Genomic DNA, 22,522 nt, shown 5'->3' on the forward strand with positions numbered 1-22,522 from the left:
ACGGATGTAGCGGTATATAAGAAATAAATTACATTACATTTACATTACATAAAGCAAATAGAGAATAATCACACCAATTCAGATTACTAAATGTGCCTGCATCAGAGGTACTAAATGTAACAATGTAAGCAAATACAATTCATTCTTGTTATTCACATATTCACAGTGCACAATTTTGCCTGCACAATTTTACCTATCTGTGGTTGCATCAATTGCGACCAGTATTCCCCATTTGTGCTGCTGTATTCGCATATTCACAGACTGGCCCTTAACCCCCCCCCCCCCCCAAACTTTTTTGCTTTCACGTTCACCTCAGTCAAGTTTTGCTTCCAGATATGGCCCCCAAGCATCCGGAGAGTGGATTACAGATATTTCAAGTACTATCACATGTAGGAACCTAGCCCTATTTTCCCAATAGGATCCACTGTTCACTTTCTACTGTTTCGAGATGCAACTTGTACATCTGGAACCTAACCTCTATTTTCCCATAAACTCAACATTTCATTATTCGCAATTTCACGAATAAAGAGATTAGATTGTACTTTAGAAAAAAACAGCAAACTGTTCTGGATGTGGTAGAAGAAAATAGAAACATGACAGCAGATAAAAGCCCAAATGGCCCATCCAGTCTGCCCAGGTTATTAATAAACAATAATCATAAAAAGTCTGATGGACACAGTTGGACATAAGACAACTGTATTGTGTAATGTGGACAACACGGGCCTTGTTTCGGCTAGAGTGCCTGCATCAGAAGTCCTGTAACATACAAAATATAAAATGTGTGTAAAATATAGAAGATTATTCAACATGAATAAAAAGTCTAAATAAAATAAATAAAAATACAGTATTGCATATCATACATACCACCGCAGATAGATAATATACAAAGGTTCCACGTCAAATCCAAGAGAAAAAAAACTGAGATTAAAAATATACTTGAGTATATCATATCCAGCAATGTACATAAAGCAATTAGCTATACACCAGGGGTGTCAAACTCAATCACATAAGGGGCCGAAATCAACATAGGCTAAGTTATGGGCCATATTTTTTATTAAGATACTTAGGGGTCCTTTTATTAAGGTACGCTAACTGATTTAGTGCGTGCTAAATGTGCACCTTAATAAAAGGACCCCTTATTCTTAGTAGAAGTATAGGGTTACAACCTATCCAACCACATGCCGGCTCAATGATGTAAACAAAATAAATAAAAAAGACTTTTCCTCTCTCTTTTAGGTCCTAGTTCATGCTTGCTGTCTAACACCAGCTCTGGCAGGATACACATTTCAAATCTGACATATTGTAATAACAAAACAGAAAATAAAATTATTTTTCCTACCTTTTGTTGTCTGGTCATTATTCAAATCATGTTGGTCCCAGGCTCTGGTTGTCTTCTGATAACTCGCTTTGTCAGAGTCCTCCTGCCCATTTGTCATTTTCTTCTTTCTCCGTGCTAACCATTCATCTTCCATCTCTGTCCTTCCCTTCTGTTTCCCTTCCCTCCCCCAGAGGTCTGGCATCTTTCCTTTTTTTCATCTCCATTCCCACAGCTGCAGCATTGGACTCCACTATCCCCAGATCCACCATCTCTCTTTTTCTCAACTACCCTTTCATCCAGCATCTCTCCTCCTTCCCCACCACACCAGGGTCCATCATCTCTCCTTTTCTCTTCCCAACTGTCCTCCTATCCAGTATCTCTATCCCCCCCATACCATCCCTTGAGTCCAACTTCTCTCCCTTTCTGTTCCTTCCTTCCCTTTCTAAATCCCATTATCCACATCTCTCTCCCTCTCCTCTGTTTTTAGACCCATTATTTCTTTCCCCCCTCAGTCCAGCATATGCACGTCTCTTTGGACCCCCCTCCCTCCCTCCGTCAGTGTACTTCTACACCAGGCCCTACCCCTGAAGGGGTACATGTTCCCCCCCCCTTCTTTGTAGGGTCCTCCAGCTTCCCCCCTGGCCTCCCGGTCTCACCTTCTGCTAATTAGGGCAGCCTGCAGAGAATCGCCGGTGCTGTAGCCATCCTAACAGGCTGCCATTGGCCTACACAGCACGTTCCCTCTGCCATGGTCCCACCCCTCCTGTGACATCAGGGGCAGGATTGCGGCAGAGAGAACATGCTGCGGAGGCTATGACAGCCTGCTAGGATCGTTACAGCCGACCGGCGATCCACTGCAGGCTGCTTTAAAGGTGAGACTGGGAAGCTAGGAGGAAGGGAAGAAACAGAGGGCCAAATCTCAGGCCAAATTTAATTAACCTGCGGGCCAAATTTGGCCCGCGGGCCTGAGTTTAACACCCCTGTTATACACCAACAAGGTAAAAGAAAAGACGTAGAAAGAATCTCTCAAGGAAAACTATGTAACTTATCTTAAGAGTAAACAAAGTAACAATTCCAGATGTACAATGTCTACAAGTAACCAAATATTACACTTCTCCCTCAGTATTCACGGGGGTTGGGTGCAGAGCCGGACCGCAAAATGTTAAAAATAAGTTTTTGGCCAGCTCTGACCCACCCCCGCCTCATTCCGGACCTTCCTGCCTCCCTCCTGGCATTCCAGACCTTACCTGGTGGTCTAGCGGGCTTTCGGGGCAGGAGTGATCTTCCTACTCTCCTGCCCCGTGGAGATCACTCATAGCAAATGGCTCCCATAGTCACTTGTTTGGATCTGCAGGTTGTATGTTGATGTAATTGGTACTTAATTATTCCATTTGGATGTAGACAATGTAAGTGAGTGCATGCAAACTGAACATGATCTGCATGGACTATGATTTCCTCCTGTGTGCGATATCCATGGGATCAAGGGCGGAAGCATTGAAGGGACCAATTGTTCCTTGAGGTTACGCTTCCTTGAATGTGCAATGATAGGTTTCTTTCCTTTATAACAATCACATTCTTCTAAAATATAAAAATGTTTCTTAATGATTTTTTGGATTCTATGTGAAAATTATGAAAATCTCAGTGCACACACCAGTTCCAATTGTTGTTTTTTGGGATGGCTTATAAGTAGGGATTCACGATCAGTCTCAACTACTTCCTTCAGGCTGGTCTCTCCACATTCTTTTGGCTTGAGATTTAAAATAATTAAAATCAGAACACAGTTTATGTGCCCTTAAAAATTGGCTATATGGCGGGTTTTCCTTCAGTTGGCTGTTATGGAAGCTTGTGAAATGTAGATATGTATTGCAGTCTGTTGGTTTCTTATATAGGGTCGTACTAAAACTATATCTTGTTTTTTGGATCATGATGTCCAGATAGGGAATCTCATCCGTACTATAGCTCATTTTAAATGGGTGTTCCTGCTGTTAAGCCAATCCAGAAAAACGTGTAAGTGTTCTGAGTTCCCTTTCCAAAGTATAAAGACATCATCAGTGTATTTACTATACATCTTAACTTCATCTTCAAAGGGAAAGTTTGTAAGATTAGTCTCATCAAAGTTCACAACGTACAAATTTGCAATGCTGGGTGCCATGGTGGCCCTCATGGCGGTGCCTTTAATCTGTTTGTAAAATTTACCTTTGAAACAAAAATAATTCTCCATCATAGCTATGGTGGCTAAGGTGGTAATAAAGTAAGTGGAGACCTGCATATTAGATGTTCTGTTCCTCAAAATATTTTCAATGATAGCTAAGACCTTGAGTTGGAGAACATTAGTGTATAAAGATTTGATATCTAGAGTCACTAGTATCATGTCTTCAAAATCTCTTTCAAACCCATCGAGAAGTTGTAGCATGTGTGTCGAATCTCTTACAAAAGATTTGATGAGAGGAACATATGGTCTCAGAAAAGAATTAACAAATTTAGATAGAGGTTCCAACACCAACCCTATTCTAAAGACAATTGGACGTCGAGGTGAATCTTGTATGGATTTATGAATCTTTGGTAAAATATAGATGGTGACCACCTCTTTAATCTCTTGTTTAAGTGTGAGATCTTCTTCTAATAGAGTATAGAAATGTCCTCGAGTTGGCGTAAAATTTCAGTGATATATTTCACACGGTCGAGTATCACAATTTCACCACCCTTATTGGCAGGTTTGATTACTATCTCTGTCTTACAATTCAAAGATTTAACTGCCTTGCTTTCCGATCTAGTAAGGTTAAAAAAAAGGTTTACATTGTTTTTTTCCTAAAGCTGCTTATATCTCTTAATACACATTTGTTAAATGCTGTAATAAGTGATTCTATTGGGCCTGGAGGGATCAAATTTTATTTTTTTTCACCACTGAAATATCCACGGGTTGTCCTTTAGCAGAAAAAAAAATTATTTGTAATTTACTGTGAAAGCGATGTAAATCAATCCTTGTCTGGAGAGAATCATAATCACTAGTAGGTACAAAGGTTAATCATTTTTGTAGAATCTTAATTTCATCACTGCTCAGCTCTTAAGATGAAACGTTAAAAATAGACAGCTCTGAACTCAATAATCTATCTGGCCAGGCGTCCTCTGGTGTGTTCTGTGATATGCAGTGCACCTCTCTGTCTCTGTATTGATATTGATTGTATGTGCCTCTGTGGCTGTATGGTTGAGATGATCTCCATTTTGGTGGTGGGTCTTCCTTCCAGATTACTCTAAAAAAAAATCTCTTATGTGTCTGCATCGTGCCTGGTGCAAGCGGACTGGTGGGTGGTGCTATATAAGTGTCACGTGATTCATTTATACATTTCCTACCCCTCTCAGTGCTTTTCAATTGATTATTTCTGTTATGATTCTCTCTGTTCTGTGAAATAGATCTAATAGGGGCACTCTGCTCTTTTCTTCTGGACTTGTTCTCAACCATGCAGAGGCGATCGTCTCCTTTTTTTGACTACCATCCAGTCTGCCCTCCACACCAGCAATCACTCATAAAGAACACATAGAAAAGCAAATAAAAACCCCAAACAAACATTGTGTATCATTTTTAATTTGTTTCCTGTATACTTTATGTCAGAAAAAAAGAATTTTGCAAACTGGTATTTTAAAATTGTTTCAGTATCAGATTAAACTGCTGGGATCCAGTTTATTTATTTATTATCCACCTAAAAACTAGGCAGCTTACAATAAAAACATCCAAAGTCAATTAAATGAACAGACATTTAAAAATAAACCATTTACATTAATAAAATAAACTGAATACCCATAAGCCATTTATAATCCTTAAATCTCTTTGAATGTAGAAAATCTTCATTTCACTTAAATGCCTGGACAAAAAAATGGATTTTTAACAACTTCCTAAACCCCAACACAAAAATAAAAACACAAACGTAAAGTCCCAGGTAAACCATTCCACAAAACCCACTCCAGCCACTGAAAAAGAAGATTTTGCTGTATCAACATAATGGGTTCCTTTTATCAATCTGCGCTAGCGGTTTAACGCACGTAATACTGCCAGCCGCGCTAGCCGCTACCACCTCCTCTTGAGCAGGCGGTAGTTTTTTGCCAGCGCCGGGGTTAATGCGTGATGAAAAGTCACGCGCATTAACCCTGCTAGCGCGGCTTGATAAAAGGAGCCCAATGTATCTCTTTATTTATTTAAAACATTTATATTCCCCTTTTAGCCAAAGCGGCTTACAATTAACATATACAGGGCTCCTTTTATCAAGGCGCGCAACGGGGGTTAGTGCGTCAGACATTTCATCACGCGCTAACCCCCACGGCAAACCAAAAAACTAACTCCTCGTCAATGGAGGCATTAGTGACTAGCACGGCAGGCGGTTTAACACGCGGTATTCCGCGCGTTAAACCCCTACCGCGCCATGATAAAAGGACCCCACAATCTTTTAGTACATGAAAAATCTTAAAATTCATATCACAGACAAGAGGAAAAGGAGACAGAAGTCTAAATATAAGCATTAAATCTTCCTCATTCTAATAAATGATTAGATATTTTACAGTTAGCAGTAAAATGCTTGTCAAAAAAGATTAATTTTCAACAGTTTTCTAAAATGCAACAGATTCCCACATCTAACAACATGCAACTCTCAGATCTCAGTGTATGTCCTGGCTTATATATTTACAAAATATCATTAAAATTTCTAAGCAACTTGTCATATACTGTATTCCCTGATGAACCAATTTCAAAATCTTATATTGTATACGACCAGAATGTTATGCTAACTCCAGTTCTTGTCAGAATAGTTGTTATATCACATGAGCTTTAACGGAAATTTCTATACAGTTATGGTGCAGCAAAAGGGATACAGAGAGTTCATTGCAACTTTGAATATACTAGCTCATTTTTAGTTTTTTAAGATAGACTGCAGAAAGAATGAGATCAAATTATTTCACACACAGTATGTCACTCCATTTGTGGTTTCAAAGCTAATTTGGGCTGGACAAGTCCAGTCTGGATCAATTAATCTGATATTCTGAGTGTGGACTTTTTAACAATAAAGGTTCAATTGAAATATCAAGGTTCTAATAATATGAAGTCTCTGGGCTGTTCAGCTGACAGAACAAATTAAGCAACCAGCTGAGTTTATTTTCACATCTTCTGGTCAGTAATTGGTTCTTCTACTGTAGAGTGTAGGACATGAATTCTAGGAGTGTGCTCTTTTAGGCTACCCATAAATGGTTTTCTTATTCATAATCCATTTTTTTTTTTTGTTTTAAACAGATTCTCATCCCTTTTGTTCTTGTGATGTGTGCCTTTGAAACTGTACAAATTACAGTGCAGCTCTCTTCTAAAAGGTAGATACAGTAAAATTTGTGAAATATTTCAGTATTCTATCTAGTATGGACATCTTTACAGTATTTCACTCTGTTGTTTGACCTCTCCTCATGATGCTGTTTTCATGGCAGGAAAGTTACACAAAAATTTGATCTTGGCACAATGTATCACAAACTGTAGGCCATGGCACACTAGTTTGCTGCAGCAGATTCCAGGTATGGCCCAATGAGATGCTGGTAAGCAGGAGAGGTGCAGATGTCGTCTGACTGCTTATAGGACATGCCTTTCGCAGAGAGAGGAACATCCTGTAGGCAGTCAACCAGCACTGATGACTCTCCTCCTCGCCCCACACCTCACTTCCTCCAGGATCCCCCACCAAAGTGACAGGTTCAGGGTTGCAGCCAGATGGGCCTCTGCGCATGCACGGATATCGACACGATGACATCATGCATGCGCGTGACATCATCACATCAACGCCCACACACTTCTGGGTGCCTTCTGGCCAGAGCACTGGGTTTACTGTGCCACTGGCTGAAATGTTTGCAGGACACTGTCTTAGCAGATATTTGGAGCAGTAGGCTGAGAACCAGGGAAGCCCAGTTCAAATACCAGTGCAGTTTCTTGTAATCTTGGGCGCCTCAGGCACAAACTTACATTGTAAGTCATCCAAGAAAAGGAAAATGCCTGCTGTACCTGAATGTAACTCACCTTGAGCTAGAACTGAAAAGATGTGAGGTGAATTCAAAAATATTTGCATATAAATGCTTTACATGCATGATTAAATTAAAGCAGTATTACATAAGAAAGTTTTCTGATTGATACTTCACACACTTCAAGTGTTCTTTTTTACACAGAATAATGTTTAAAGCCTCTTTTTGAAAATAACAATTCATCTCATTTAAATATTTTCTTTAGCTATTGAGGTTAACAATGCATCTTTACAGTGCTAACAAGTCTAATTATACATTTTGTTCAGAAAAGATGAAGTGTTACACCTAGCCTGTTTCTAGGTGTGCAGGGAATATAAATAGGAACAAATCAGATAACATCTGTTGCATGGCATTTTCTGATCTGTAGCCTATTACATTGTTTTTCAACTTGGTCCTAGAGCGCCCCCATGCTAATCAGGTTTTCAGGACTGGCAAGGAGGTACTCCAAGACCAAGTTGAGAAACACTGACCTATCATACAGGTATATTTGGTTTGTCATTCTTTTATTCCTTTCCTGTTAAAAGCAAGAAAAGACGATGAATATTCCTTTGGCTGATAATTGGATGTTCTTGCATCATGGATTTTTGTGGTGCTGTATTTAAATAGAGTGCAGATAAATTTATGACATAATTTGGTATCCAGTCTTCTGGTCACATTTACCAACCTGGAGTGTATAACTGAAGCTTTTTCAGTACTGGAGGATGCCAGAGGGTGTTAAACCCAATCTAATTTGAAAATGAGGACCAGATGCACATTGCTCCATCAACCTAGTAAAAAGTACCAGGTTGGGAGCAATTTTCTTTTACAGGGTTTTACACACAGAAATAGCATGCAAATTATATGCATGCTATTTGTACAGAGTAGCCTCATAAAAGAGGGAAGGAGCTGTGCCTGCTCAGAAGAGCAATTGCTTGGCATAGCTCCAACCCCCATCCCTCCTATTGGCTTCATTTTTAAAGTGTTGCTGCTGTGCTGCTCTCCCTACCAGCTCATCTGATTGCGGCTCCGGTACTTGTAACCTGGGTTGTCCACTGTTGGAAACAGGATGCTGGGCCTAATGGACCTTCAGTCTGTCCCAGTATGGCAATTCTTGTGTTCTTATGCTTGAGTACCTGATTGTAAAAACCGCTTAGATAACCTTGATAGGTGGTATATCAAATCCTAATAAACTTGAACTTGAACTTCTTATGGTATATCAAATCCTAATTGATAAAAGCAAGAGAGAAAAGAACCCAGTATGAGCTTCCAAAGAGGTAGCTGAAAAAAAAAGTAAGGGCAAAAAGAAACAAAGGAAATAAAAAAGAACACAGGGAAGAATATCTGTTAAATCTGAAAGAAGTCGGAGGAAGTGATTTCATTCTGAAATATGGCAGCCTAATTCTTGAGTTGGATGGTTACACGAGTTGATACTATAAACAATTTTCTGAACTTCTGGGTCCCATATTGGTGTAGAAACATAGAAAAATGACGGCAGATAAGGGCCATAGCCCATCAAGTCTGCCCACTTCACAGACCCACCCCCCTGAGTCTGCTCTCCTGGAGATCCCTCTCCTAATGACCCATCCTTAACTCCACCCTCTTAAGGATCCCACATGGGCATCCCATTTACCCTTAAAATCTGGCACGATGTTGGCCTCGATTACTTCTGTATTGGAAGCTTGTTCCAATGATCAACCACTCTTTCGGTGAAGAAATACTTTCTGGTGTCCCCATGAAATTTCCCGCCCCTGAGTTTAAGCGGATGCCCTCTTGTGGCTGAGGGTCCCTGGAGGAGGAAAATATCTTCTTCCACCTCGATACGTCCGGAGATGTATTTAAATGTCTCAATCATGTCTCCCCTCTCCCTACGTTCCTCGAGAGAGTAGAGCCGCAGCTTGTTCAGCCTCTCTTCGTATGAGAGATCCTTGAGCCCCGAGACCATCCTGGTGGCCATCCGCTGAACTGACTCTGCTCTTAGCACATCTTTACGGTAATGTGGCCTCCAGAATTGCACACAGTATTCCAGATGTGGTCTCACCATGGTTCTGTATAACGGCATGATGACCTCAGGCTTCCGGCTGACGAAACTTCTGCAGATACAACCTAACATTTGTCTTGCCTTAGATGAAGCCTTCTCCACTTGATTGGCAGCTTTCATATCTGCACTGATGATAACTCCCAAATCTCATTCTGTTACAGTCCTAGCTAAGGTTTCACCATTTAAGGTGTAAGTTCTGCACGGATTCCTACTGCCGAGGTGCATGACCTTGCATTTCTTGGCGTTGAAGCCCAGCTGCCTGGTAGATGACCAACGTTCCAACAAAAAAAGGTCATGCGTCATACTATCGTGTAAATCAGAGCTGCTCACTATGTTACATAGTTTGGCATCATCGGCAAATAGTGTTATTTTACCTTGAAGCCCCTGAGTCAGGTCCCCTATGAATAAGTTGAAAAGGAGCGGGCCCAAGACTGAGCCCTGCGGTACTTCACTCGTCACTTCTGACATTTTAGAGAGGGTACCGTTAACCACCACCCTCTGAAGTCTACCACTTAGCCAATCCTTGACCCATGCAGTTAGCGTTTCTCCCAACCCCATCGATTTCATCTTGCTCAACAACCTATGGTGAGGGACGCTATCGAAGGCTTTACTGAAGTCTAGGTACACTACGTCTAGGGATTCTCCCAAGTCCAGCTTTCTTGTTACCCAGTCAAAGAAGCTAATGAGATTGGATTGACAGGACCTACCCTTGGTGAATCCATGTTGACTGGGATCCCGTAGATTCTCCTCATTCAGGAACGTGTCTATTTTACGTTTGATTAGTGTTTCCATGAGTTTACACACTATTGATGTTAGACTCACCGGTCTGAAATTCGCAGCCTCCGCTCTGCAACTTTTTTTGTGCAGTGGAACAACGTTAGCCATTTTCCAGTCAATGGATACTCCCCGTACTGAGTGAGAGATTGAAGAGTATGGATAGCGGTTCCGCCAGGACAGTATGGATAGCGGTTCCGCCAGGACAGTATGGGTAGCTAATTGGGTTCCAACGAGCAGTATCCTGCCTAGATCCATGGGTGAGGCAGGAGTAGTGGTACTCTTGAAGCCAGGAAGAAATCCTCAACACTGTGGATCCTATCGACTGATCTCCCTGTTGAACCTAGATGCTAAGATACTGACTAAAGTATTGGTGTTATGGTTGGGTAGGGTACTCCCGAATTTAATACATACAGACCAGCCATGGTTTATTCAACGGAGACAGTTGAGCAACAACATTAGGCGCATATTACACTTATTGTGGGAGGCCAAACGAGGGCCAGAAAAGGCAGTGCTCTTGGCAATCGATGCCGAGAAGGCATTTGATAGGGTCCTGTGGGATTTTCCTATGGGAGGTTATGGAGCGTATGGGATTGGAGGGACCCTTTTGTAGTTTCGTGAAAGCCTCCTTCTCCCCCCCCCCCTCCAAGGCTAACGGTGCTGCTCCATGCTCCATCACCCACCCACCTCCCCGCTCAAACTGGCATCGCACCCCCTGCCCGCGAACACCCCCCCACAAGAACCACATCACACCCCCGTGCTGGAAGTGGTATCCGCCCACCCACCCAAACAAGCTCTTTACCCCATCTGCTGCGTGCCGGTGCAATTTAAGGAAAGATCCTGCCTCTTGCCTGGGCTGGGCCTTGAGCATCTGCACATGCTCAAGGCCTTCTGGCTCTCGTTCTCTCCAAGATCTCAGAGAGAACAAGAGCCAGATGCTCAAGGCCCAGCCTAGGCAAGAGGCGGGATCTTTCCTTAAATGGCACTGGCACGCAGCAGATGGGGTAAGGAGTTTGTTTGGGTGAGTGGGCGGGCGGATACCGCTTCCAGCTTGGGGGTGTGATGTGGTTCTCGCAGGGGGGTGTTCGCGGGTGGGGAGTGCTCATTTTACGGGAGTGTTTTGCTCGTCTTGCAAAACACTTGCAAACCGGGTTACTCGCAAACCAAGGTTCCACTGTGTTTGGAAATACAGATACCCAGAGATTTAGATAAGTTATATGAGGTGAATTATCTACCAGTGTTTAAGCAAATTAGAAGGGATCTGCAGCATTGGCATGGTTTATGGCTGTCATGGTGGGGGAGGATAGCTGTAGTTAAGATGAATGTGTTTCCTAGACTATTGTTCTTATTTCAGATCCTGCCAATCCTGGTGCCTCCAGTGGCTTTGAAGATTTTGAATGCAGAGTTGAAATGCTTTATTTGGCAAAAGAAACCTCCCCGTATTTCTCAAAAAAATTATGTGGTTAGCTAGGGAACTGAGGGGTAGAGGAGTACCCAACCTGCTTTGATATTTTTACTCAGCCCAAATGCGATTCTTGCTGGATTGGGATACTGGGAGCTTAAAAGTTATGGCTATCTAGAAACCACCGAACTAGAACACAGGCTATTGAGAATCCATTTTTTAAGCACTTAATACTTCTCTGGGATCAGGTGTGAAGTAAGTTGGGGAGCGGGAAAGTGGTGTCCACTCTTGTGCCAAACAGGGCGGAACAGCAATTTGTGGCTGGGAAAGACAATAAGGTATTTCATACCTGGGTGCAGCTGGGTTTAATCACTTTTCGTGACTTGCTGGGAGAAGAGGGAGTTTTGTCTTTTGCTAGACTTCAACATAAATATGGATTGTCTGAGGGGGATTATTTGGATTACCATCAAGTCCGGCATTTTATGAAAGCCCAAGGTTGGGACATCAGGCTTCCGGTTCATAGTTCAGGGGGAAAGAGTTGAAAATTTTTAGTTACTTCTTCAGAAGGTGACATGACCTATCTCCATACTCTATCAATATTGAAGGGGGTGTCAGTTGTGTGAGTTTCCCTTTCATTCACAGTGGGAGGGGGATTTGGGTAGGATTTTTTCTGCCAAGGAACGTGAGGTAATTTGTGGGGAGGTTTCTAAGGCTTCCTCTTGTGCCCTGGTGCAGGAGAATGCTTACAAGGTGATGACCAGATGGTACTATAAGCACTAATAGTTTCCCCTGCTCCGCTCTCTCTTACTCCCAGGGACATCCCTGCTTTCTGGGACTAGTCTTGCTTCCCCATAGCCTCCAGCACTTCTTTATACTCATTGAATACAAGCCAGTGGCAACACCATGTTTGCAAAGTTCATATGTGATTTTCTGCCACATACCCACCCTGAGCTCTGGAATCAAAGTAAAGATCACACCTAGAAATCTCAGATATTACATGCTGGGTGGGAAAGCATATTCTAGCAGCCCCGGACATGGGAGCATGCATTCGTAATAAGCTGCTGTGTTCTGGCTTGCCTACTTGATACTGCTCTAGTAGCTGAGAATAAGCATCCAGTTCAGAGAGCTAAGTTGAATGCTGGGAGGTCTCTACAGAGCTTTACCAAGAGCAAAGAAGGGAGCAAGAGGGAAGCCAGGATACCAAATTAGGAAAAACAGAGTTTGTGAGGAAATATGTTCCTTACTACTCCCCCTCACCACGACCCAAAACTCCATCCATGGTCTCCTGTCACTTCTTCCTACTGCTGCTGCTGTGCCATTTCCTTGAATGCATATAACCTATTCTACTTTCTGGAGCTCTACATTCTGAAGCTTCAGCTCCAGAATGAATGGAGTGCTAGAACTAATATTGGGGGTGGTCAGGTACCATTAGTGCCCACAGAGCTGGTAACTATGGCTATATGCAGTAAAACAATTGGACTTTCCCTTGTGGACCATAATGCAACTGTGCTGTATGTAGAGGATTTTGTAATTTTCAGTATAATTTTTTAATACAAGTTTGCTTTTTTTAAACTAAAAGATTTTATTATAGCTATTAGGGCTGTACCAGATATTCGTACTCAATTCGATTTGACCCCAAATAGTGCCTTGAATACATTATTTGTATTTGACTGTATAATGATTGAAATTCAAATATGAATAATTCAGGACTCTAATGTGATAAATCCTATTGAAATAAACACTTGATCTCTGATTTTACATTGCTTCTTTTATTATTTGTTATGTTCAAGCTCAGTGTCCATTATTTGTATTCAGCCGAATAATATTTTTCATTATTCATATTCAGCTGAATAATAAAATATGCTATTTGGTACAACTCTAATATCTGTTTATAAATGTGACCAAAAGTATCCTTTTTTGTAATAATCTATGAAAGTATGGAAGCTCATATAGCATTAGTCTGATTTATTTTTGATTAAGTCTTATTTACTTGTGAGATCTATTTATTTAATTGAATCTTCTTGTGCTTTCTCTGTTTCAGTCTTTTCCTCATCGTTCTAGTGATATCGGATATCATGGCTTTGGTAGGCTACTATAATTTTCTATATGAATATTTTTCAAAGATTGTTCTCTACTAATTGGTATTTAAATTTGGCAACAGACATGTGTAGACTGTACAGTATTTGATGTTGGACTTGATATACAGTACTCCCCAGAAATTTTCGGGGGTTACGTTCCAGGAACCCCCATGAATTTTGAAAAACCGCGAATACGGTTTTTAGGCAGGGGAGACAGGAGAGGACAGCTGGAGAGGCAGGAGAGAGCAGCCGGAGCGCCGGCGAGTAAAGGAAATCACTCGCTGTATGCTCCGACTGCCTCTTCCTATACTAAAATCGGGCCTCACCAATCCGGAGTTGCTTTGACACGCAGCTCCTGATTGGTAAGGCCTGACTTTAGTACAGGAAGAGGCGGTCGGAACATACAGGAAGTGATTTCCTTCACTTGCTGGCACTCCGGCTGCCCTCTCCTGCCCAGTCATTCACAGTCGGAAAATACTGCGAATGACCGGGACCGCGAACTGCCGACCGCGAATTTGTGGGGGAGCACTGTACCACCTTTCTATGGTTACAGTCAAAGCAGTTTACATATCATATGAAGGTACTTATTTTCCACCTGGGGTAATGGAGGGTTAAGTGAAATTCTGAGAGTCACACTGAGCTGTAATGGGAATCAAACTTGCTTCCCCTGGTTCTCAAGCTGCTGCATTAACCATTAGGTTATTCCTTCACTGCAAAATGTTTTGCACAACTCTGAGGTGCAAGATGGTAACAGCAAAAAAACAATTCCTGGCTTGCCCTACCCACACCCCACACCCATTCATTTACCTGTTTTCTTATTTACTTCTTTATTTCCACATGTATTTATTTTTTTCTTTTATTTTAAAATTCAAACAAACAGCAAAGATTGCCAGTGCCAGTGTAGTTTTAGTTCTATGCAAGCCCCAAACATCTCTAAATAAATCCCCCTTTCCTTCCCACCTACTTGCTCTGGACTTTAACTTTGAACCCTTTCCATACGTATATAAAAGTATTTAAATGCATTTTTCACTCCATAAGATTCACTTTTTTCTCCAAAAAAGTGGGTGGAAATAAGGGTGTGTCTTCTGAAGCGAATACACCCCCCTTCCCGGTACCTTTTTTAATTGAACTTTATCGGCAGGACCTTTCTGTGCTCCTGCCCTTCCCTCCGTAAACCGCATCAGGAGGTCATCAGGAGGCAGCGGTTTACGGAGGGACGTGCAGGAGCACAGAAAGCTCCTGCCAATAAAGCGCAGCGGCCACAAAAAGCTCACGCCTGTTTTCTGCACTGCTCTGCAGCTGAAGGAAGACATCAGGAGGCAGCGGTTTACGGAGGGAAGGCTGGAGCATAGAAAGCTCCTGCCGATAAAGTGCAATTAAAAAAGGTACATGGGGATGGAAGAGACTGACAAAGATACTGTGTTGCGGTGGAAGAGACTGCCAGTGATACTGTGCCCGGGGGGAGGGGGGTAGAAGAAACTGCCAATGATATTGTGGGCCAGCAGCACACCAGTTTTTCAAAAACATATGTTGGCTTGTTCCAGCTACAAGTCACTGACACGTGGTAGAATTGGATCTCCTAAAGCACAGGGCCCCAGTGGTCTCTCCAATACTTTTTACTTTGTAATAAAAAAGTTGTTTTAAGAGGCTATACTCTTGTACTTGAGCATTTTTGTGATGTGTTTCTACTGTTACTTTACTATTGCAGCCTAATCCTTGGTAAATAGACTCCTTTCTTTCATACAGAAAAGAACCCAGTGCCAAGTATAAAGATTGAAAAACTTTGGGGCTGTGGCAAAAAGGGGCCTTTGCATCCCCTTAGGTGGGTCTTTACCACACTCTAAGGTCACTTTGCCATGGCTGGAAAATGACTTTTCATATTCTGATTTAGTGGCTCCTGGAATATGAAGCACAGGACCTATACAAGCTGCAGCTGGTTAGAAGTCAAAAGGCTCTTGGCCTAGAAGTCTTGGGTAAGAGGTTCTTGGAAGTCTCTAAAGCTGGCCTCAGACTATAGCACTGCAGCTCCCCCAGTCTCATAGCAGAAGAGCCTCTTCTCTCTTCCCCCTTGGAAGGGATTTCCCAAAGATATCCCATGCCTTGATTTTTTTTTGGGGGGCAGCCTCCTCCTTCATCATAGAAACATAGAAAAATGACGACAGAAAAGGGCCAAAGCCCATCAAGTCTGCCCACTCCAGTGACCCTTCCCCCATGAGTTTGCTCACCAACCTCCTGCCCTTACCTCATTAGAGATCCCACATGAATATCCCATTTATTTTTGAAATCTGCTACGCTGTTGGCCTCAATCACCTGCCGTGGGAGTTCATTCCAATGATCGACCACCCTCTCAGTGAAGAAATACTTTCTGGAGTTCCCATGAAATTTCCCTCCCCTGATTTTCAGCGGATGCCCTCTGGTGGACGAAGGTCCCATAAGACGAAAGATATCCTCTTCCCACCTCGATACGACCCTTGATATATTTAAATGTCTCAATCATGTCTCCTCTCTCTCTTCGTTCTTCAAGTGAGTACAGCTGCAATTTATTCAGCCTTACTTCATACCGAAGATCCTTGAGCCCCGAGACCATCCTGGTGGCCATCCGCTGAACTGACTCAACTCTCAGCACATCTTTCCGGTAATGTGGTCTCCAGAATTGAACACAATATTCCAAATGAGGTCTCACCATGGACCTGTACAGTGGCATTATGACCTCTGGCATCCTGCTGATAAAACCTCTACGGATACAACCCATCATTTGCCTTGCCTTGGAGGAAGCCTTTTCCACTTGATTGGCAGTTTTCATGTCATCACTAATGATTACTCCTAAATCCCGTTCTTCCGTGGTCCTAACTAAGGTCTCACCATTTAACGTGTAAGTCCTGCACAGATTTCTTTTACCCAGGTGCATCACTTTGCATTTTTTAGCATTGAAGTTGAGCTGCCAAGTCGATGACCATTGTTCTAATAGTAGTAGGTCCTGCGTCATACTGTCAGGCATAGTGCTTTTACCTACTATGTTGCACAGTTTGGCGTCATCGGCGAACAATGATATTTTTCCTCTGAGCCCTTGGGTCATATCACTTATGAATATGTTGAATAGGATTGGACCTAAGACCGAGCCTTGTGGCACTCCACTGGTCACATCTGATGTTTTGGATGGGGTACCATTTACCATCACCCTCTGAATTCTACCGCTCAGCCAATCCTTAACCCATGCAGCTAGTGTTTCCCCTAATCCCAGCGATTTCAACTTGTTCAATAACCTGCGGTGTGGGACGCTATCAAAAGCTTTGCTGAAGTCCAAATACACTACGTCCAGGGACTCCCCGGCATCCAGTTGTCTTGTTACCCAGTCGAAGAAGCTAATCAGATTTGATTGGCAGGACCTGCCCTTGGTAAATCCATGTTGATGGGGATCACGTAGATTTTCTTCATCCAGTATTGTATCAAGTTTCTGTTTGATCAGTGTTTCCATGAGTTTGCATACTATGGATGTGCCCAGAGGTTTAGGTTCAATCAGATGCAAGCTGGCAGTGCCCCACTGTTCTGTTCCTTGTCTGGGTTGCATGACTGGCCCCTCTCACATCCAAATGGTCTTATTCTGGGTGTTTTGGACTTGGATGAAATTTTGGTCGAAAATGTAGTATAAAGATAGGCATCCTGGCGGTCTGGGCGCCCCAATGCCTGCCTACCTGCCAGCCGCTAGGCCTGCCTGCCTACCTACTTGCCAGCCACTAGACCTGCTTGCCCTGTCCCAGCCTACCACTAGACCACCAGAAGGGGGGCAGGGTAGTGGGACAGGGTACACCATTTGGTTCAGAATTTTTTTTCTTGGCTTTTCCTCCTCTAAATCTAGGCTGCGTCTTATGGAGTGAAAAATACGGTAATAACCAAGTTTGTAACTCTTCTCAACTGCCTCACTCTATGTCATCCAACTTTAACCCATATGTATGTATAAACAACCAAATTTGTAACTCCTCTGGTACATTCCACTCCATGTATGTTAATTTGTAACAAAACAACAAGGCAATTGGTCCACCAAAGAATCCAACGTGGAACAAAAGAAGATCGGCAGACGATAAGGAGATTCAAATCAGGTTTATTCATGGTGCTCCCAGGAACCATGCCTGATATATTTTGCCAAACAAGGCTGGTCAATGCTAACAGAAAACCTTGTCTTTCATACACACAGGACACAGAACCACCCTCACCCAGTATGGAATAAGTAATCAAAAACTAAACCCTCACCCCTTTTGTTAAATAAAAGCACAGAAGAGGTTTTTAGCGCTGGTGGGCTGAATGTTCTGCGCTGTTCTGACTATCAGAATAGTGCAGAGCATTCAGCATGGTGGCTTGTGCTACAAACCAAAGGAACTGTACAGTTTAGGGGGTGAAGAAACAGTGGTGCATATCCCCTAATACTGAACAAAATGTAAATTTGAAAAAGAGAAATAACAAATCAATTTACAAATTAACAAATAAAAATAAAACAAAAGATGGAAAATAAGATAATGCATTTTATTGGACTAATACATTTTTTAATTAGGTTTTAGAGGTCAAACCCTCTTTCCTTGAGGTCAGTAAAGTATACTGCTGTTACAATATCCTGTACTGACCTGAGGAAGGAGAATTTGGTCTCTGAAAGTTAGTCAAAAATGTATTAAAATTAGTCCAATAAAATGATCATTGTATTTCCATTTTCTATTTCTAAACATTTATGGTATCAACACAGCTACAATACTACTTTATCCTAAAGCAAAAAAATATAATTTTTTTCTATCTTTGTCATGTGGTTTCTGCTTTCTTCATCTTCTTGTCATTCTCTTTTTTCCATCCACTGTCTGCCCCTTCCAGAAACTGTCTCATCCTGCCAACTCTCCTCCTGCCCCCCCTCCCCCCTTGGTCTGGCATCCATCATCTTCCTCTGTTCCCTCATGGTCTGGCTTCTCTCTCCTTCCATCTCTCCTTCCCTCCCTCCTGTGATTTTTAGCATTTCTCACTTCTCATTTCCTCCATTCAAATCTGATATCTCTGTCTCCTTCCCTGTTCTCTGGCATCTCTCTCTTCCCTTTCCTTTTCTTCTCTTCTCTGGTCTTCCTTTTCTATTTTCTACCTCCATCTAAATTAAATTCTTTCTTACTATTCAGTCCTCAGTTTCCCTTTTTTCACTATGTCTACCCAAAGCATGCAACCCCTCTCCTTTACCCTGCCACTATCTCACTAACTCTGTCTTCTTCCCCAATCCAGCATATGTCCTTTTTCTTTATCCCCTCCTTCCATCCAGTATGTGTTCTCTTTCTCCACTTCCATTCAGCATTTGCTGTCCCCTTTCAACTGCCATCCATCTTCCCTCTCTCCCCTTCTTTCCATTGTCATCATCTGCCTCCTTCTCTCAATCTCTCCCTTCTCCCCACTTCCATCATCAGCCCCCTTCTCTCAATCTCTCCCTTCTCCCCTCTTCCATCATCAGCCCCCTTCTCTCAATCTCTCCCTTCCCCCCACTTCATCCCATCATCTGCCTCCTTCTCTTAATCTCTCCCTTCTCCCCACTTCCATCATCTGCCCCCTTCTTTCAATCTTCTTTCTTTCCGATTTTGGCAACAAGTAAGATTGGCGACGGCGCTCAAGATCAGCAACTTGCCTCCCCCTGGCATCAACAGTACTTCAGATTGGCAACGCGTTGCTCGGTCCAAAGCTTCCCTCTGATGCAAACTGCCCGGATGGAAACAGGAAGCTGCGTCAGAGGGAAAGCTTTGGGCTGAGCACCACGTTGCCAATCTAAAGTGCTGTTGATGCCAGCGGGGGGCCCATGCCAATCTTGAGTGCTGTCACGAGGGGGTATTGCCGATCTTGAGTGCCGTCACGGGGGAGGGGGGGCGTTGATGATCTTTAGTGCCACCCGTCGCCGTCTAAAAAAAAAAAAGGTTCTCTGCCCTCTTTCAGCGGGCCCCCCTAACAATTTCGGGCTCTAGACACGTGCCTACTAGGCCTATCCTTTAATCCGTCCCTGTTTACGACTACAGCTTAAAGAACTAGAAACAAAGGTATGGCCTGTTTTTATCTTTTTTATTTTCAAAGACAGCAAAGAAAAAAAACAAACAAAATTATATGAACAGCATATCAGCAGCTAACATAAGAACATAAGCATTGCGTCTGCCGGGTCAGACCAGGGGTCCATCGTGCCCAGCAGTCAGCTCCCGCGGCGTTTCCCCAGGTCCATGACCTGTAAATGATCCTTTACCTAAATCAACCCCTTACCCAGCCATTTTTAAGGTAATACATCTTAACAGCACAAGCTTTTACTGATTCTGAGGACTTAAAAAAATTGCATTGCATATTTTCTGAACTCAATGTATATGCGCCATCTACTGGTGGATCTGAATTTTTCAGAAACTCCAGGAGGAAATTATAGGTAAAGTTTCCCCAAATTTGATAATTGCTGGAGACTTTAATTATATAATTGATCCATTTATGGATAAGAAACCAAAAAGGAATTCTGAAAATACCAATAAAGGACTTCTCCACTTAATATCAGAAGAAGTGTTGGTAGATATATGGAAATTATTTCATCCCAATAAACTAGACTTGACCTTCTGTTCACATGTTTCCCAGACATTTTCAAAAACAGATTATTTTCTAGTCACAAAAAACATAATCCCAACAGTAGTGCTTGCTGAAATTCAAACCTCTCTAGTAAGTGATCATACAGGAATTTCCATAGATTTAATCACAGAGGGGAAGATTTTCAAAACTTTAATGTAGTCACTAAACAGGTTCCAGCCAATTTAGCATCCATGTGTTTTAGCAGCAGATTATCAAAATGGTCGATTTTCAATTTGGGGGTTTTAGGGGCTTTTTAAAATTTTTGTGTTTATTCTGCGCATACGCCCCCAGAGAAGGGCCACATGCAAATTTAGTGACCATCCGTGACTTTCCGTGAACTTCATTTGAATGCATGTTTTTTTAAAGAATGACTCTTGATAATCTTCCCCAGAGTCAGATGATGATCTTCATTGTAGAGAATTAATAACTCTTTACTGCAGGATAAGGAATTTATAACCTATATGTAACAAGGTTTAAAGGATTATCTACTATAATAAAACACTAAGCGCACATGCGCACTCTTACCTGCGTGATCCATGATCTGTAGGTCCGTGGCCGGTAAGAGTGCGCATGCGCGCTTAACTGTACCAGTGGCCACCAGAGAAATTGTTTTTTTTTATTTTTTATTCATTTTTGAATTCGTACAACAAGTGATTTAAACATAATACAAACAACTTTCATAAATCACTTGTATTTGCAATCAAATATTCTTGTAATATAAAATAAATACCCCCCTTTTTATCAATATTCCTAATTCCATATGATATACATTTCCCATCCCATCCCCACCTGTCTGCTACCCATGTGCTAAGATATCTGATCATTAGAGTAGTCAATGGTTCCCATATTTTTTTAAAATTATGAAGATTCCCTTGTAACGCTAATATCTTTTCCATCTTATATATGTTACAAACTGAATTCCACCAAAATGTATAATTTAATTTAGTATAATCTTTCCAGTTTTGAATAATTTGTTGCATGGCGACCCCTGTCAATATTAATAATAACTTGTTATTATTTGCAGAAATCGGACTCTGAGTTCTCATTGCTGTACCAAATAATATAGTATCATATATATATATAGTGTCATATGTATAATGGAGCCACCAGAGAAATTGAAAAGCGCTAGCCTCCCTGCTCTCCATCTCGCGCAGTCCTCCATCTAGGAAATACGGCCCTACCGGCCGAAGTTTATTTTTAAGTTAACAGCCGCAGCGGCTCCTCTCAAGAGCCGCACCTGCATCAGAGAAGGCTTCCGACACTGGCGGCGATCATGAGAGGAGCCGCCATGGCACCTTTCAACTTAAATATAAAGCAGACCAGACTACGGGAAGGGGGACTAAGGGAGCAGGCCAGACTGTGGGAAGGGAAGGGGGGTAGGGGGAAATGCTGCTGCTGCACAGGGACGTGAAGGGGAACGAAAATACCACAGCTGCACAGGGACGTGAAGGGGAAGGGAAATGCTGCTGTTGTTGCACAGGGAAGTGGGTTGGGGGGAGGGAAATGCTGCTGCACAGGGAAATGGAAGGGGAAGGAATTCTTCTGCAGCTGCTGCACAGGGAAGTGGAATGCTGCTGTGGCTGCTGCACAGGGAAGTGGGGTGGGTGAAATGCTGCTGCACAGGGAAATGGAGGGGGAGGGAATGCTGCTGTGGCTGCTGCACAGGGAAGTGGGGGGTGGGGGAAAGAAATGCTGCTGCTGCATAGGGGGCAGGGAGAGAGAGATAGAAAGAAAGACAGACAGGAGGGAGGGTGACAGAAAGAAAGGAATAAAGACACAGGGGAAGGGAGAAGACAGACAGACAAAGGGGGCCAGGGAGAGAGACAGAACATAAGAAATGCCTCTGCCGGGTCAGACACGAGGTCCATCATGCCCAGCAGTCCGCTCACGCGGTGGCCCAACAGGTCCAGGACCTGTGCAATAATCCTCTATCTATACCCCTCTATCCCTTTTTCCAGTAGGAAATTGTCCAATCCCTTCTTAAACCCCAGTACCGTACTCTGCCCTATAACATCCTCTGGAAGCGCATTCCAGGTGTCCACCACACGTTGGGTAAAAAAGAACTTCCTAGTATTTGTTTTGAATCTGTCCCCTATCAACTTTTCCGAGTGCCCTCTTGTTCTTTTATTTTTTGAAAGTTTGAAGAATCTGTCCCTCTCAACTCTCTCTATGCCCTTCATGATCTTATAAGTCTCTATCATATCCCCTCTAAGTCTCATCTTCTCCAGGGAAAAGAGACCCAGCTTCTCCAATCTTTCAGCGTATGACAGGTTTTCCATACCTTTTATCAG

The 22,522-nt window shown here is 42.6% G+C and overlaps 1 protein-coding gene across 4 annotated transcripts in view; it reads left to right on the plus strand.

Annotated features, from left to right (window-relative positions):
* Window positions 1–22,522, plus strand: part of PIGN (phosphatidylinositol glycan anchor biosynthesis class N) — a 397,785-nt gene that overhangs the window by 347,995 nt on the left and 27,268 nt on the right. For all 4 annotated transcript variants that reach the window (XM_033935002.1, XM_033935003.1, XM_033935005.1 and 1 more), the window contains 2 exons: window positions 6,594–6,667; window positions 13,592–13,634. In XM_033935002.1, coding sequence (XP_033790893.1) covers window positions 6,594–6,667; window positions 13,592–13,634 — 117 coding nt within the window. The remainder of the gene's footprint in view (window positions 1–6,593; window positions 6,668–13,591; window positions 13,635–22,522) is intronic.

This window comes from Geotrypetes seraphini, chromosome 2 (genome assembly GCF_902459505.1).
Source record: "Geotrypetes seraphini chromosome 2, aGeoSer1.1, whole genome shotgun sequence".
Taxonomy (NCBI): Eukaryota; Metazoa; Chordata; class Amphibia; order Gymnophiona; family Dermophiidae; genus Geotrypetes; species Geotrypetes seraphini.